The sequence below is a fragment of the Stylophora pistillata genome, chromosome 1 (genome assembly GCF_964205215.1).
Source record: "Stylophora pistillata chromosome 1, jaStyPist1.2, whole genome shotgun sequence".
Lineage (NCBI taxonomy): Eukaryota > Metazoa > Cnidaria > Anthozoa > Scleractinia > Pocilloporidae > Stylophora > Stylophora pistillata.
Window position 1 is genome coordinate 4,943,133 of NC_142519.1, and position 16,043 is coordinate 4,959,175.

The following is a 16,043-nucleotide window of genomic DNA, read 5'->3' on the forward strand; positions in this document are numbered from 1 at the left end:
GAGATTGAAAGGGTCCTGTTGCTGGAAATCATGATTCAACTCTGGACTTTTAGACCGATAGGCGTTATCAAGAAGGACAAACTCTTTATCTGAATGACGTTTTTTTTTACAAAGCTAAGTAAGTAAGAGTATTTCCCGAATGCTCTTAATGCTCTTTCTTGCATTCATTGGTACAAACTCCTTGAGTTTTGTTTTTTGAACCACAAGAGAAAAGGACAACGTTGCTGTCGAGGAAAGCTAAAGGTTTTTCTTTTCTGGAGGGAAAAACGTAGACTCTACACCAGTTTAATCGGTCACAGGCGTCGCCCTCTTTTCACGCTCGTAAACAACGGTTTCGTAATTACAAAAGGAATCAGGTAATAATCAGCACACTACAAATTCATAAATGGGCGACTACTTTATTTTCAATTTTTCAAAAGCGTTGCTATAAATATATTAATTAACATTCGTGTTTCTGTCGAGGAACTATCGGTTCATGGCTGCCCCGCAGAGATTTGATGTTCTGAAAACAAATATTAGCTTCGAGGGAAAATATGCTATTGTCTTTATCTATTGTCTTTATTTTTCACCGCTAAATTTTCTTCCGCGCGCCAGTTGAAAAACAGTCAAAACCCACTAAATGAAGATCAACCAAATATTTATTCATGCTTACAGCCTGTCGCAAATGTCAATAATTCGCAACCGTACATTGGCTAAATAATACGTTATACCTGTCAGAATTGAAAAGTCACTGGTTTTCCTATCTGCCCAACTTCGCGGCCGTCAAACCATACAAAATTTTCACGGATGAGTACTATCCATCCGGGTATTTTCCGCGGACGGGCACTATGGGCTGATAGTGTCTCTCCACGGATGAACACTATCGCGTTACGTGATCAATTTAAACCATTTAGAATCCGAGAAAAATTAGTGGTGAACTATAAGGCGTAATATAATACGGTCGAAGCTCTCGTAAGCGGACACCCCCAGGACGGGATAAAAATGTCCGCAACTGGAGCTGGCCGCTTACGAGAATGGTTCACATAAGCGGCCATTAGAGATGTAGGGGATAGATGGCCGCTTACGGGGGCTTGCCCAGCTAACCACGTGAGCGAACGTATCATCAAGAACTGTCGACTCAAGAACACCCAAACACTATAAACAAGAACGATGAAATACTCGGACACATTCCTTTAAGGTTGTCGCTGTTTGTTGGCAAGTTTCTAAAGCGGTGAACAAACAAAAGAAAGGCTGTTGTAAGGGGAAAGCGAGTAAACAGAGGAGCCGGATACGGCTTAGAAGTTCCTGGCACTACCCTTCAATATCCGCGTCGCTCACAAACCCATCACAACACTACGTCGGTTACTAACCAACGTTAAAGACAAAGACGAACCGAGGAAAAGACAGAGAACGATTTATAAGATCAATTGTTCCGACTGCCAAGCCTCCTACATTGATGAGACTGGCAGAAACCTCACAACAAGACCGACTGAACACAGACGGACGACGAGGAAAGGTGCTGTCAGCAATCACATTGCTGAACACCATCGACTTACCAACCACAACATTGACTGGGACTCTGTGCAATGCCTAACCTACAGCACTGACTATTTTCAACGACTGACTCTGGAAAGCTGGTTTACTAACTTAGAACAGACTCCCCTAAACAGATGTCAACAACTACCCGCTCCATACAAACGACTCATTCACGACATAAACATCACAAACGACCGAAAAAGAACGACCTAACTTTACCGACAGATCGAAACAGACCAATCACGACCGACTTACGTCACTTGAGTCTTACAGCCAATAGCATCACGGCAAAACCAACCGATCATTTCATACGAACTGGAATAAGAACATTCTACTGACAACAATCATTCACTTGACTCTGATGATGACCTCCACACAGGTTGTCGAAACGTCAGTCACTACCACCGACAACAGTCCTTCTCAGGACTACACTCACCCGGACGATCAGACCACACCTTCACATGTTACCCCCGGGTTCAAGCCATTTACTGTATATAGTTTTTATGGTAACACTAAAATGTCTCTGCCTTGGCTAAAATCGAAACTTGAGTGCATTGGCTACAATGTGGTGGAAACGCCATAATTCCAGTCACAAGCGCATATGCATGCTTCGAAATGTAACCGCATGTGGATGACGACAAAACAAACATTGAACTATGGTATTGTAATTACTGTAAAATCATTGTGACGAACGGCAATGTAAAATGGTTGATTGATAAAAACAAGATACTGTACAGAGGTTGTTGATTTTCTTTCGGGTGTCCGCTTACGAGAGCTTAAAAACAAAGAAAAAGTCTAAGTCGTAATCCCTGAAAGTGTTGTCCGCGGCCGCTTACGGGATTACGAGAATGTAAAAATACAGATTTTGTATGGAAGTTAAAACGGGGTTTCAAACAAGGCGGCCGTAAGCTAGAGTTGTCTGCTTACGAGAGTGTCCGTTAAGAGAGCTTCGACTGTAGTGGAATTCCAAAACTGCGTTTTCTTACCTGATTTTCTACGTGGGTCCGATATTAAAGCGCAATGCACAATTGATGACTTGAAGAAAAGAATCCATCATATTCTAATAAGTCAATAGACATTTCAAGACACCTTGATAAAAGGTCGTGGGATCATTCGAGAATTGTCTTTCAGTCTTTTCCGGGATTTACCCAAAAAGCTGGTAGATAAGGATAGTAAAACAGACCAAAAGGAATCTCACAGTCCCAAGAAACTTGTCACAAAAATTATCAATTCCTGTTTTACAGATCAGGATAGTAAATGGGACAAACAGAAGGATCTATATACCCACGGGAATACCAATAAAAGTCTTAGAACTCCATTCCCTTCAGTATCATGTCCTTTTCTTTTTCAGGATCATCTGCAAGAAAAAGAGGCTCTGGTGATCTCTCTATTGACTAAAAAAATAGGAACTTGGGAACCCCACTGGCAAGAAAGAAACCCTCTAGGAAGCTAAATCGCTCATGTAGCCATTATTTTTATGGCAATCACAAATCGTTTATTAAAAAGAGACGTACTTACGGGGGGAGGGGGTCATGGGATACCTGCGGATAGCCCACTATTAAAAAATAAAGAGGTGGGCACAAATTTGTAACTTTAGATGCCCCTCCCAATTGGAAAATCCCAGTGAAGATCTGCCAACTAATCAGAGGGGAGGGGATGGGTGATGGATGCAGAGAACTTAAAAATTTCAATTTCATCGAGCGGCCAGCGGAATGACAGAAAATTAGTGAGTAGGGAGAAGTGCAAACGACTATCCAGCGAATATGAGAGTGATCATCGCAGCTAAAAACATTACCTATGCAATGGTGAAAATCAAGCCTGAAAATAATGCAGGCTTGTGCGGGAGTTGAGCCCATGACCTCTTCAATAACGGTCCTGCGCTCCACCAACTGAGCTAAGAAGGCAACAGGCAACTGGTCATCCTGTTTGATCGTATGAATCCGAAGTTCCAATAGACGATAAAATGTCAGATTTTCCCAGTCGTTCAAAGGGCTATTAATCAACTTAATCGTCTCTACGTTACTCCAAACGGAATGGGTGTTGGACCCATGGACAAACAGGAGTACATTCTTTATCGAGACATTCGAGTAGCACACAGGTACAACTGAGTGACAGCATCCCTGAGAGTGGGTGCTTAAAAACCTTCTAAGTTGCAACTAACTTTTGCATTTTTAAAGAACTGCTTGTTCAACCGCTTGAGTTTAGTGTTTAGGGGACATCTATCTTTTCATGCATGCGCGGTGGCGGCGTCTTCAAACCGTGCCACGAGGTCACCGAGTTAAAACCTCTCTCTATCTCATTCAGTTTTTCTCGGTTTTTGTTCTTAATGTTGCATTAAACACATTTACTGCGAGTTTTCTCGAACCCTTTTTTAAGATTTAGGATAAAAAGTTTTGATTGTTCATGGTTAGTCACTTTTCACGATATTTCTGATGCCAGGAACACTGATTAGTCAGTGCTTCCGCTTACCTGGATTACTGATTCTTGTCGTAGGATGAGCTTTGTTGGCACATGAACTGATTTTGATAGTTGAAAGAGCTTTAACAGTTTTTGGTAGGTTGATGGGGCTGGATAAAGTTTGCGATTGTGTTGGGAAGACACCATGTACAGTCAAAAGGAAAATGAAACAAGGCAATTAAGATCTCTAGCACAATGGTCTGTCCTATACGCATATATGATTACGTAGTCTATAGAAAGTAGAGTCGACGGCTGTCATAATCGAGGTAACGCTTTCGACACATTAATGCGCCTGTTTTCTAACTACCTTTTCAAGGTCTTAAGGTTTTAAAAATTGAAAAAAATGGAAATTACGACTTATTGAAGATCAAGCTTTTTATTCTCATCAATAGCTGTAATGTTTAACAATGCTTATAGATAGTTCACTTAACGTCCAACTTATTGAAAATATCAAAAGACCACACAGACCATCCATCATCGTCTACAGTTCGTCACAGATGACCCCGAATGAGTTAACGGCGTATGCATGACCAGTTTTCTTACATGCCTGATCATTCGCATCATTTTACGACCCTCTTTTAATAGTATATAATTATCAATTTTTCTTAACAGAGAGGGAGTAGCATGTACCCTTATATACACTTCTAGTTCTCTATACCTGAGACGCAATGATGTTGGTTAGCAAAAAGTTTTATTTCTGCAAACACCACTTTTTAGGAGAACAAAGTAAAGGCATAGATAGAGACTTTTGACAAATATATACCTTACTAAGAGAAACTTACCCAAAACATTGCCAAGGTTCAGTGTGTAGGTACTATTCTCGTTCCCAATGCCAAACTCGTTTACTCAACTCACTCCCGAGGTCCACTCGTAGCTTCTTTTCTGTCTCATATTGTGTCAGACGGTAGATCTTGTTAAGTCCGAGCCAAAACTCACCGATGAGGAAATTGCCGAAGCCACGTTTGTAGTCATCCAAGGTGCGGTTGAAATTAACGGATCGATTCATTCTCCTTTGGAATACTGTCCAACCTCCTCCGGTCATTGTCTGATTGCAAAGTGCATCGAATGCACTGAGCCATTGGGATGGATCGTAAAAACAACGCGGATTATTTGACATCTTCGTTGCAGCTCAGCACAGCTCTTAGCTGTTGAGGAAAGTTGGCAGAAATATGAATATGTGAACATGAAATTCATGTCTTTTTAATTTAACTGATAATGAGTTAAATCATTCTTTGTTGACCATGGATTCATAAGCGTCAAAAGAACAAAACGAAAGCAGAAAGAACGACATTTAAGAAAGGAAAATCAATGGCGTAGACTTAATAATGACAGACACATTACATGTTTCAACCAACTATTCTGATGAGTTGATCAATATGAAACGAATGATAACTTCAAAAGAGGACAAATGCATTGAGAACACCCTCGCAATCTCGCTTTCGTTGTAGAGTCCTAATTAGGATTTGAAGGTTACCGGGAGTTATGAAAGTTCAGAGTCTTACCGGTCTCGTTATTTCTGTTTCCTTGATGAATGATATTTTTGTCACATTTATAAAGAATTGACTCACGTTCTCAAACTTCAACTCGTTTAATTAGAACATTGTGAACTGACAGACAACTTAAAAGCGGCCATGGAAGTTAACAACAGAAAGTTCTGCAAGACTGTTGTATATAAATATATCTTATTATTAAAAACTAAATTATTGGCTAATGCAATTCAAGACTTTTTATTGGCTTAGCCATTATGGTATATCAGCCAATATACCATAATCTACATATATGGCAAGCGTACGTGTCAGCTTAAAATTAAAAGGGAGCTAAAAATTTAATAATTTAATTTAACGTTTTTAATAAAACAATTATTCCACTCGCGCTTGTTGGATATGAGATGATTATAGCCAACTCGGCGCTACGCGCCTCGTTGGCTATCTATCATCTCATATCCAACGCGCGCTCGTGGAATAATTGTTAATTAGACGTTTTGTTGTGTAGTATCGCTGAGTATTTTTACGAGTTCTGCCGTACTTAGACGAGCCCGTAGGGCGAGTCAAAATACAAATAACGAGTAAAAACACTCAGCAATACTACACAACAAAACGTCTAATAAGATATATTTATTATCCAACACGCCAAACTGTTATTTCAGTGCGGGCGAATTTCGCGGATATTTATTCAAGAGGAGTGCGTGACAGAAGTATGCGAAGCGGAACGGAATATTGGCGCGTTGTGTTGCTGTTTCTATTTTCTTCATTAAATGAAGAAAGTTTCTGGTCGTCAAGCTGTTTTTCTTTGTTTGATTCATCTAATAAACTTGGATCTATATTTGCCAGCCATTCTGACTCTTCGTCGTCGGAAATATGATTCAAATTGTCTGCCACTTTTGTTTTTTTTTTTTATTTCGTAACTACAATCCAATTCTTCGCTTGCGCGATGCGAGAAAACCTGTTTAACCGGTACTCTACATTAGACGTGTACAAATATCGCGTGATACTTGTACTCGTCTATGGCGTTATTTGTACTCGTCTTAGTGTAGTTGGATAATAAATCGATTTATTTCATTCATTTGTGCGGTTTGAATCTTAAGAGGTCAGTGAAAATGACGAACACTTGAATGCCTGAAAGTGTTACATGAATCAAGTTTACCTCAATCACAAAATATCTTAGGAACGTTAAATGGCTTTAAACCTCCTCTCTGTTGTGACAATCCTCAGTGTACCTTTTTGGGGCATACTTGTGAGTTATCACCACTGGATCAGCCCCCGTAGCAACAGTTGCTAGAAAATATTTGTTTTGAAATATACTTGAGTACTTTAAGAGGTCAACGGTCGAGTCTTTGACTCGCTCATTATCATAATTGGAGTGTTCAAGCGTAACACAGTTTAGTCAGCCGCTAATTGTATTATCGCTGAGATTCCGATCTTGCTCTTAAGTAATCTACCAAACACTCCAATCTCAATATCATATTAAGAAAGTTTTACTAGAGGGGTTGTTACATCGACTATAACTCTCAAGAATGTGGCACGAAGATAATGGCGAAACACATTATGAAGATTTCAACCCATAGGACTCATGAATGCTACGACTATCTCTTTACAGATGAATCACGCAAAATGTATAAATTAAATTCTATAACTCCTTTTCTCTTTCATACAATCATATTCGGATAGTGATGAAACATTTAATTTGTCTTTTAGGGTTACTGAGGTTTCACCTCAGAATTGTGCTAGCATCGCATGTTTGAGTGAGCAAAGAAGGAGACATCTTCCACACGAGATATATATAGCTTTCTGTGGCTTGAAATCTACCATGGCTGGCGTTGTAGCACAGTCTTAGACTGAAGAAATTTCAACTGCTTGACCTTGCATCGTACTCATCAAATTTCCGAGCAACCACTATTTCTACTATTAGGAAGCTTAATTTATTACATGCATTTCAATTCAAGAGTACGTAAATCAGGCGTAATACCGAAGATGCGAGAAAGAAGTTTTATGTTCTTCGGGGATTCCCTTCATACAAATGGTTTTGTCAAATGCATGGGGTCTATAACTGATGAAACTGCACTTTTTTTATGGGCGACGGAAACCTTATACTCCATAAAAGGAGTGAAGTGCTCTATCAGAAACATGTCTCACTTGTATTAACCGAATGGGGAAGTTAAAAGAGAAAGTTCTACAAGGTAGATTAATCGATTTATTGAATTACAAGGTGGATTAATCGATTTATTGCAAGGTGGATTAATCGAATTAAAAAATTAGAAATCGAATTAGAAAGTTCTACAAGGTAGCTGTGGATTGATCGATTCATTGAATTCCTTGGTGCGGTTTTAATATTAAGAACCCAGTGAAAATGACAAACGCATGAATGTCAGCAAGTGTTCACCTTAATCATAAAATGATCCCTTGCGACTATCATAAAGATATGCCTTTTTGGGGGATACTTGTGAGTTATCACAACTGGTCAGCCCCCACTGAAAAACAGTTGCTAGAAAATATTTGTTTTGAAAATAATCACATTCAGAAGACGAAAGGTCAAAACACTGAGCTGCGTGTAATATCGTGCCACTGCATATTGAAAGGATATTGATATGGATGATGGAGGAAGCCTTAGTCCCAGGCAGATAATACGATGAGCTTTTACTGAGCCGTTTAGATCAAATAGCACTGTAAATATGAGCGAACGAGAAAGTACAACATCCCTTTGAAATAATCGCTTAAAAGTTTAAAAATAAATTGTATTTCGGATGCGAGAAACAGTAAGTTATCCTAACCTCCTCAAAGATCATCACCTACGACAAATAACGAGTAAAAGTAAAACAATTTTGCTTGAGTATTTCAATACTCGGTCAAGTATTAGGCTCGCTCATGATGTAATTGGAGTGTTCGAGCTTAACACAGTTTAGTCCGCCGCTAATTGTAATAACAACGGAATTCCGATCTTGCCTTGAAGAAATTAACCTAACACCTACGTTCTCAATTTCATAGGACATTTTTGCTTCAGTGACGATAACTCGCAACAATGCGGCACAAAGACGATTGCGAAACACATCCAACATTTAGGACTCATGAACGTTATTCAAAAAATGATGCAAAAAGGTATGGTTATTTCCTTACAGATGAATATCACATGATGTATTAATTAAAACGGCAAAGATGAAGAATTCTGCAAGTCCTTATCTTTTTCATACAATCATAATCGGACCGTGAGGGAATATTGCATTTATTTTGAGGGTTACTGAGGTTTGACCACAGAATTGTGCAAGCTTTGAAGTTTGGATAAGCAAAGAAGGAGACGTCATCTAAAAACCAAGAGCAAGCTTGTCGCTTATTTTGGCTGGAGATATTTTATAAATCTTTTGAACTTCCTATGCTAATTCAAGCAGAGAAATACGGATCCAGAACATCTTCCCCTATGAGTATTGGGAGACTCCTGGGAAATACAGTTGTCTTCTAGCATATTCTCATTACGTTTATATAGTTTCTACGCCTTGATAAGTTAAGGAAAATTGCACTGTATAAATAGAAAGTTTGAGTAATAGAAATCTTTAATCTACAACTGTGCTACATACTAGACAGTTTGCGATTTACAGCTTTAAGGTCGGGAGAGGAATTTCTTGTTACCATGTCTGCTTCACAAAATTCTTCTTTGCTGCTCAGTGCGACATTTTTATTCATGATTCAATTGTTACCTTCAACTGACTCGTGCAGCTTCGCTAAGTCACAGAAACAACAACATAGATTTCGAGAAATATGGGTGAGAAACTATGCTTTGGTATATTATGTTAACCCTTGGATTACATTTCCTTGAATACGATGACTGTTTAAATATTGGCAGAATGTTTTTCTGGGTTGGCGTTAGGTTTCAGCGATTCCCTGCAAAGAAAAATTTTGACCATCGGGCGTAACACGGTCTTTTTAAGCAATTTCGTTTTCTCGTTAAATGAATTAGGGGTCACCAAGCGAGAGACTGAGAAACTTGCAGGATCGTGAGATAAATGGATGCTTGAGTTTGATTTTTAGATTTTAAAAGTGGATGGTTGTTTTATAATTTCATTGGTGAATATAATAAATAACGGATCATTTCGTCTTTGATTTACTCCATACTCAAGACTACACTTGGTCGCCTGACCTTGAAAATTGGTTATAATTTACGTAATTAATCCCAGATTAGACAGGATCAATGAGGTGGGAAAATAAACCGTTCAACTTTAATAAGCTCCACCGAGACAGATAGATCTTATCATTACCTCTGGTATCCTCTCCTCTTTGAAAAATATTTCTATGCCCCAAAGCACAATCACTTTGATGATTCGGAAGACGTAAAAAGCAATTGCATCAGTACTAGTTACAAAATCGAATCATTTGTCTTGGATGAAAGTCAAATAGGTTTACTTAGTGGTACTTCCGACTACGCCGTGCCACAAGACTTTACTTAAGCCATGGCAAGTTGTAATAAAGCAATGGTGTTTGAATAACACTTGAGTACCTTAAAAAGTCAAGTATTAAGCTTGGAGTGACGGAATTCCGATCTTGCTCTAAAGGAGTTAACCTAACACCCACTTTCTTATTATCATAAACAGCTGCTACAGTGACGATACCTCAGAAGAATGCAGCTCAAAAATGATGGCGAAACACATTATAACGATTTCAACTCATCCACCATGATGTCATTCATAAAATTATGCAAAAATGTTTCATTATCTCTTTACAGATGAATCACGCACAATGTATGAACTAAATTCTATAACTCCTTATCTCTTTCATACAATCATAGTCTGACATTGATGAAACATTTAATTTACTTTTAAGTGCTAATGAGGTTCACCTTAGAATTGTTCCAGCAAAGAAAGAGACATTTTTCAAATTAGAAGAGCAAGCTTCGCGCTTATTTCGACCCAATCTTTGTGAATTCGAACTTCCTATGTTAATTCACGCAGGCAAATACATATGCTGTATTCCAGATTATCGTCCCCTATGAGTATTGGGAGACTCCCGGGATATACGGTTGTCTTCCACCATATTCTCATTACATCTTTAGTTTCTAAGAAAGAGGATGCTCTTTATTCCAGAACACGCCTCCGGCTTCCGAGAAATGTAGTTGTACTGTCGTCTAGCATATTTTCATCGCGTCTATGGTTCCTACGCCTTCACATAGGAAACTGCAGTATATATACAGGTTCGATTCATTGAGATTTCTTCAATCTACAACTGTGCTACGTGTACATTTCGAGATCTACAGCTTTAAGGTTGGGAGAGAAATTTCATCGTATCATGTCTGTTTCACAAAATTCTTCTTTGCTGCTCAGTGTGGTACTCTTATTCATGATTCAATTGTTACCTTCAACCCGTGCGGCTCCGATAAGTTGCAAAAAAAACAGCAGAAAATCCGAGAAATGTGAGTAAGAATCTATGCTTTTATGATAACTCTTGGATTACATTCATTTCCTTGAATACGACGGCTGATCACATATTGGCAGAACGTTTCTCTTGGTTGGCGTTAGGATTCAGAGATTCCTTGCGAAGAACAATTCTACTTGCACTCTAGCGTCCTCCATGAGTTCAGAACTGTCAAAAAAACTGAACTAACGGTCGCTTACTTGTTGCATTTTTTCTTTTCTTTTATTTTCTATTATTTCTTCTTTTCCTCGCTTATTCCCGTTCCCTGATACCCATAATCGATAAGAATAATTTCATTTTTTATCCCTTAACAGTTAAGAACTGTGCTGAGCTTTACTCGTGCGGCCAATCCATCAGTGGTGTTTATACAATCGACCCTGATGGTTCAGGTGCCTTTGATGTCTATTGTGACCAGACAACAGCCGGTGGAGGATGGACAGTGATCCAGGAGAGAGTGGATCTCACCATGAATTTCAATCGCACCTGGAACGACTATAAAAAGGGATTCGGTGATTTCCTCATTCGTGAATTTTGGCTCGGACTGGACAAGATCCAACGCCTGACGCAAAACAAGACAGAAAACAAACTCCGCGTGGATCTGGGAGTAACTTCCAACGAATCTGTCTGCGCAGAGTATAAATGGTTTGGTATTGGGAACGAGAAAGCTCTTTACCAGCTGCACATCGGAAAATTTTCATGTAAGTCAATTTACTCTTTTCTAATCAATGCACATTGTCATAAATGACAATTGCTATCCCCTCCCTTACACAGGGTAGATCTCAAAGCAAATGTCTCACAAACGACTTTGCCTCTGAATGAGGCAGCGTTTTACAAGCTACACATCGGCAAGTTTTCATGTAAGTCAATTTACTCTTTCCTAATCAATTCAAATTGTTTGGACGACAGTTACTATCACCTCCCTTACATAGAGTGCATCTCAAAACATATGTCTCACAAACGACTGTTTGCCTTGAGAATATCAGTGTGATTCATATCTGGTTATGCATATTATGCTCATGAGACCAACCCTGAACAACTCATTTACTTGAGAGTTGGCTGTGATTTGGTGGCATAGAATCAATCAGGTGACACAAGGACCTGGGATGTATAGGAAACTAGTGGTCAGATTTGATTCAGTAACTTTGATACTCTAGAATTAAAAAATGTTTTCTGAAATGTCGCTTCCCCAAGAAGCAGAATTCCATCGTTAAATGGGCCAGAGCTAGGCTCTCAACAATTACGTATGCGAATAATTATCTATAAATTTAAAATATATTTAATTTTTTCCCTCTTTTTTTGTGTGTTTAGCTCAAAATGTTCGTGATTCCCTTTCCGCTCATAATGGAACGTCATTTGGTACCCGGGACAAACTTTCAGCTGACTCTTGTCCATCGCAGTTTGGGGGAGGCTGGTGGTACGGCGCGAATAAAGCTTGTGAATCAAATCTCAACGGCATCCCTCCTCATCCTGGATATGATCATTCAATACACTGGGCACGTTTAAAAGGTCGCGATTCTGCTGCAAGCACCGCTCCCAGAACAACTGAAATGAAAATCAGACCAGTGCACTTTTAGTCGTGGGTGAGTGGAGAAGAAGGATTTTTTTTGTGAAGACAAAATTTTCTAGATTCCCTTATAAGGCTCTGTAATCGCATAGTGCGGTGAAGGGAAAGCCAAATTTAAAATTTTGGTATAGTTATCTAGGATTTATCAGGAAACGTGATTTTTTTGAGAAGTCTTGATGGAAACAAAAAGCAAATCTTTTTTTGTAGAAAGTTTGTACCGGTAAACTACGCCTGACCCTGCCTTAAGTCAGTTAGATCCAAAAATAAATTCCCAGAGGCCTTAATTGTTATTAGATTAAGTCGACTTCATATATACTAAATTAGCTTGATTTCAAGGTCAATTGTTAACGTGATGTGAACACGTTCAGATAATTATGTGCAGTAAATAAATGAAATCATAAAAACCTTCAGCAAGGATATGAATGATGTTTGTGGTAAAAATAAGCAATATAACTAAAGCTCCAAGAATTATGCAAACCTCCTGACTGCTTCTTGGGTTTGGTTCCCATCGTGTTTAAATGAGGCTATGTTAAAACGGTAAAAGTCCCCCATTGCTTAAATATATATTTAAATGTTGTTAATTTTAATTCATCGTAAGTCTTTCATGGATTAAGCCGAAAGCAAACCTGAACAACTGCAGGTGATGGTTTGATATTCAAATGAAAATATATTTGAAATGTACACAGATGTGTCGCCTAATTTAGTAGAATGGAAAAGAGAAGGGTCGTGATCGAAGTCACTCTCCCGAAGAATCAATCGTTTGGTTAGAAATTTGCACTAGTTTTCTGTTAGGTTTTTCCATGTTTAGATGAAGTTGCTTAAACACGGAAAGAGTCCTCCATTGCTTAAATTAATGTTATTGTTGGTCCGTGAGCTTTTCACAGACGTAGCTGGAAACAAACCAGAACTATTATGGATACTGAGACGGACACGCTCGATGGCCTATACTAAGCACAAATATGATCGCGTAGTTTGCAGAAGTAGAGATGTCGTGACCAACAGACATCGTTGAGGATATTTGTTAAGGTCAGCGCACGCGATGACACTAACGAGTCGCGGGACAACTCCGATCGTGTGAACTAGTCATTTTGCCACAAAATCTAGTCGCACCGGCGGACTAAAATGTGGTCCATGCGACTAGTCCTACGGATTCAAACTGGTTTGAATTTTAGGGACAAGTACCTGCGAATTGTTCCTCAAAACGCTTGGTGTTAATCAAATTTCCTTGAACAATCTGCTGTTTGTACTGAGCTGATTTATTTCAATGCTACATTGCTATTGATAATTTTGGTTTCTTAAGAAAGCCTCAGCATTTAAGAATGATACTGTTCTCCCCCAATTTTGGCTACATTCCTGTGCCGTTGGTCCCCGCGTATAAAAACTACTAGGGACTAGTCCCTGCGACCAGTCCCTTCGTGTAAACTCTTCAGGAGACTAGTTGCAGGGACTAGTCCCTGCGACTAGTCCCAACGACCAGTTTCATGCGACTAGTCCCTTCGTGCGAACTACACATTTCTGTGGTCGCAGGGACCAAAATTTGGTCTCTGCGACTGGTCGCACGAATTCAGACTGGTTTGAATTCGTGCGACCAGTCGCAGGGACTTGTCGCATGAAACAAATGTTTGTCCTTTCGTGTGAACTGTTTGTGCGACCAGTCCCTGCGACTAAACGGTAAATAAGCCAATCACGGGTCAGTATGATGCGTGACTTCCGGTATTTGTAAACATTGCAGTCATCTAATGATGAATTTTCCCTAACTTCTAGATTTCTACAGCTGAAAAATAAAAAACTATTTCTAGTGTTGTAAACATAGACAGATGTCTTGGAGCCGTTTTGATGGAATTTTTACCCTATTTGACTGTGTCTGTTAAAAATAAAATAAAAGAACAAAAACGGAACACGTAAAAGCATGAATAATCCAACTGAATAAGTGTAGTTCGTTTGCGTTGATGTTTAATAGTGCTGCAGTGAAAAGTTACCAAATTTTAATTGTTTTCGTGTAACGCCCCAGACTAAGAAACATCTTTTGCCTCTTAATTTTCCTGTGTTCTTGTGCAATTGAATGCCCTCGTGTGAATGCCTTAAGGGACTATTCCCTGCTACCGGTCCCCTCGTGTAAACCCTTCAAAGACTTGTGGCCGGGACTAGTCGCACGGACTAGTCGCAAGGACTGGTCCCCTCGTGTGTGCCGACCTTTATGGCAGTCAAATACAAACATCCTCCGACTACCCAGGTGAAAACTGACGTCTGGCCCTTAATCATTTGTGCTGATTTATTTTACTTAACGTGAACTCTAATTGCATAGTGTGGTGAAGGGAGAGTCAAGTTTTAAATTTAGCATAGTTCTCTAGGATTTACAAAGGAACGTGCTTAATTTGAGACGTATTTTGATGAAAACAAAATGCAAAATTTTGTTTTTGTAGAAAGTTTGTAGCGGTAACCTACGCCAGACCTTGCCTTCAGTTAGTTAAATTCAAAAGTAAATTCCTAGAGGCATTAATTATATTTAGTTGAGTCGACTTCCTACTAAGTTAGATTGATTTCAAGGTTTATTGTAAACTTTATCAGAAAAAGTTGACATAGATAAAAAACGGTAAATAAATGAAATCATAAATGCCTTCTGCACTGATATGTATGAATGATGTTTATGGTAAAAATCATCAATATTACCGAGGTCCCAAGAATTATGTAACTCTCCTGACCGTTTCGTGGCTTTGCAAAACTTTCTTGAAATTTTTCAGCCCCCTTCGGTGTTTCGATGAGGCTATGCTGACACGGAAAAGTCCTCCATCGCTTGAATATCAATTTAATGTTTTTAATTCTGATTCATCGTAAACTTTTCATAGATTAAGCAGAAAACAAACCTGAACAAATGTAGATAATGGTTTAATATCTATATAAAAATTTATTAGTGCTATACACAGATATGTTGCGTAATTTAAAAAAATAAAGAAAGGAGAAGAGTCGTGACCGAAGTCACTCTCCCGAAGGATTAGTCGTTTAAGTTTTCTGTTAAGTTTTTCCGTGTTTAGATGAAGCTGTGTAAACACGGAAAAAGTCCTCCATTGCTTAAATCAGTTCAATTGGCGGTCCGTGAGCTTTTCACAGACTTAGCTGGAAACAAACTTGAACAAATTTCAGTTATATATGTATGAATTTTTTTTAAACCATTTTATCGTAAGCGAATAAACTGGAGGTCGAAGTGGTGGTACACCGTGTGGTAAATTCTCTGTCGCCACCCTTGATCAAAGCCGGTTTTCAACATCATGTGCTTTTCCAAGCAGTGTATAAATGTATCTTGTCTTTCCTAAGTCTGTTATGAGTCCACCGTATAAATTTTCTTTACCCCACCAGTCTCATTCTCCTGAGAAAAAATCTAAACGACATTTATTACATTGCCGGCAAGTGATCAAGACAGACAGGTTTGCGACAAATACAAATTATCCTTCGTTAGGCAGGCGCCCATATTTCCCCATATCTATCGATTTGACATAGTAAAAATAGTTTGAATATATTTCAAGTCTTCCAACCAACTACTTGACGTAATTATGCAGTGTTTATGATTTTAAAAGGACATATGGTATTTCGAGGACTGGACTGGACTGGACTGGACT

General features: G+C 38.9%; 1 protein-coding gene and 1 long non-coding RNA gene across 3 annotated transcripts; one reads left to right on the forward strand and one right to left on the reverse strand.

Moving 5' to 3' along the window:
• Positions 1–2,160: 2,160 nt before the first annotated feature.
• On the reverse strand, positions 2,161–4,268 carry LOC148740960 (uncharacterized). The gene is made up of 2 exons (XR_015999264.1): positions 3,985–4,268; positions 2,161–2,872 (listed from the first exon to the last, which is right to left on the reverse strand). It is a non-coding gene; the product is annotated as an uncharacterized LOC148740960 (long non-coding RNA).
• A 4,196-nt stretch (positions 4,269–8,464) lies between these two features.
• LOC148740961 (ryncolin-4-like) lies at positions 8,465–13,116 on the forward strand. Of its 2 annotated transcripts, none has more exons than XM_088754731.1 (3): positions 8,465–8,564; positions 11,180–11,563; positions 12,174–13,116. In XM_088754731.1, the coding sequence occupies exons 1-3, from the start codon at positions 8,534–8,536 to the stop codon at positions 12,437–12,439; spliced, it is 681 nt and encodes a 226-aa protein (XP_088610857.1). In that variant the 5' UTR covers positions 8,465–8,533; the 3' UTR covers positions 12,440–13,116. The 2 variants fall into 2 exon arrangements, with proteins under 2 accessions (XP_088610857.1, XP_088610853.1); XM_088754727.1 differs by lacking the exon at positions 8,465–8,564 and adding an exon at positions 10,632–10,863.
• The last annotated feature ends 2,927 nt before the right edge of the window (positions 13,117–16,043 follow it).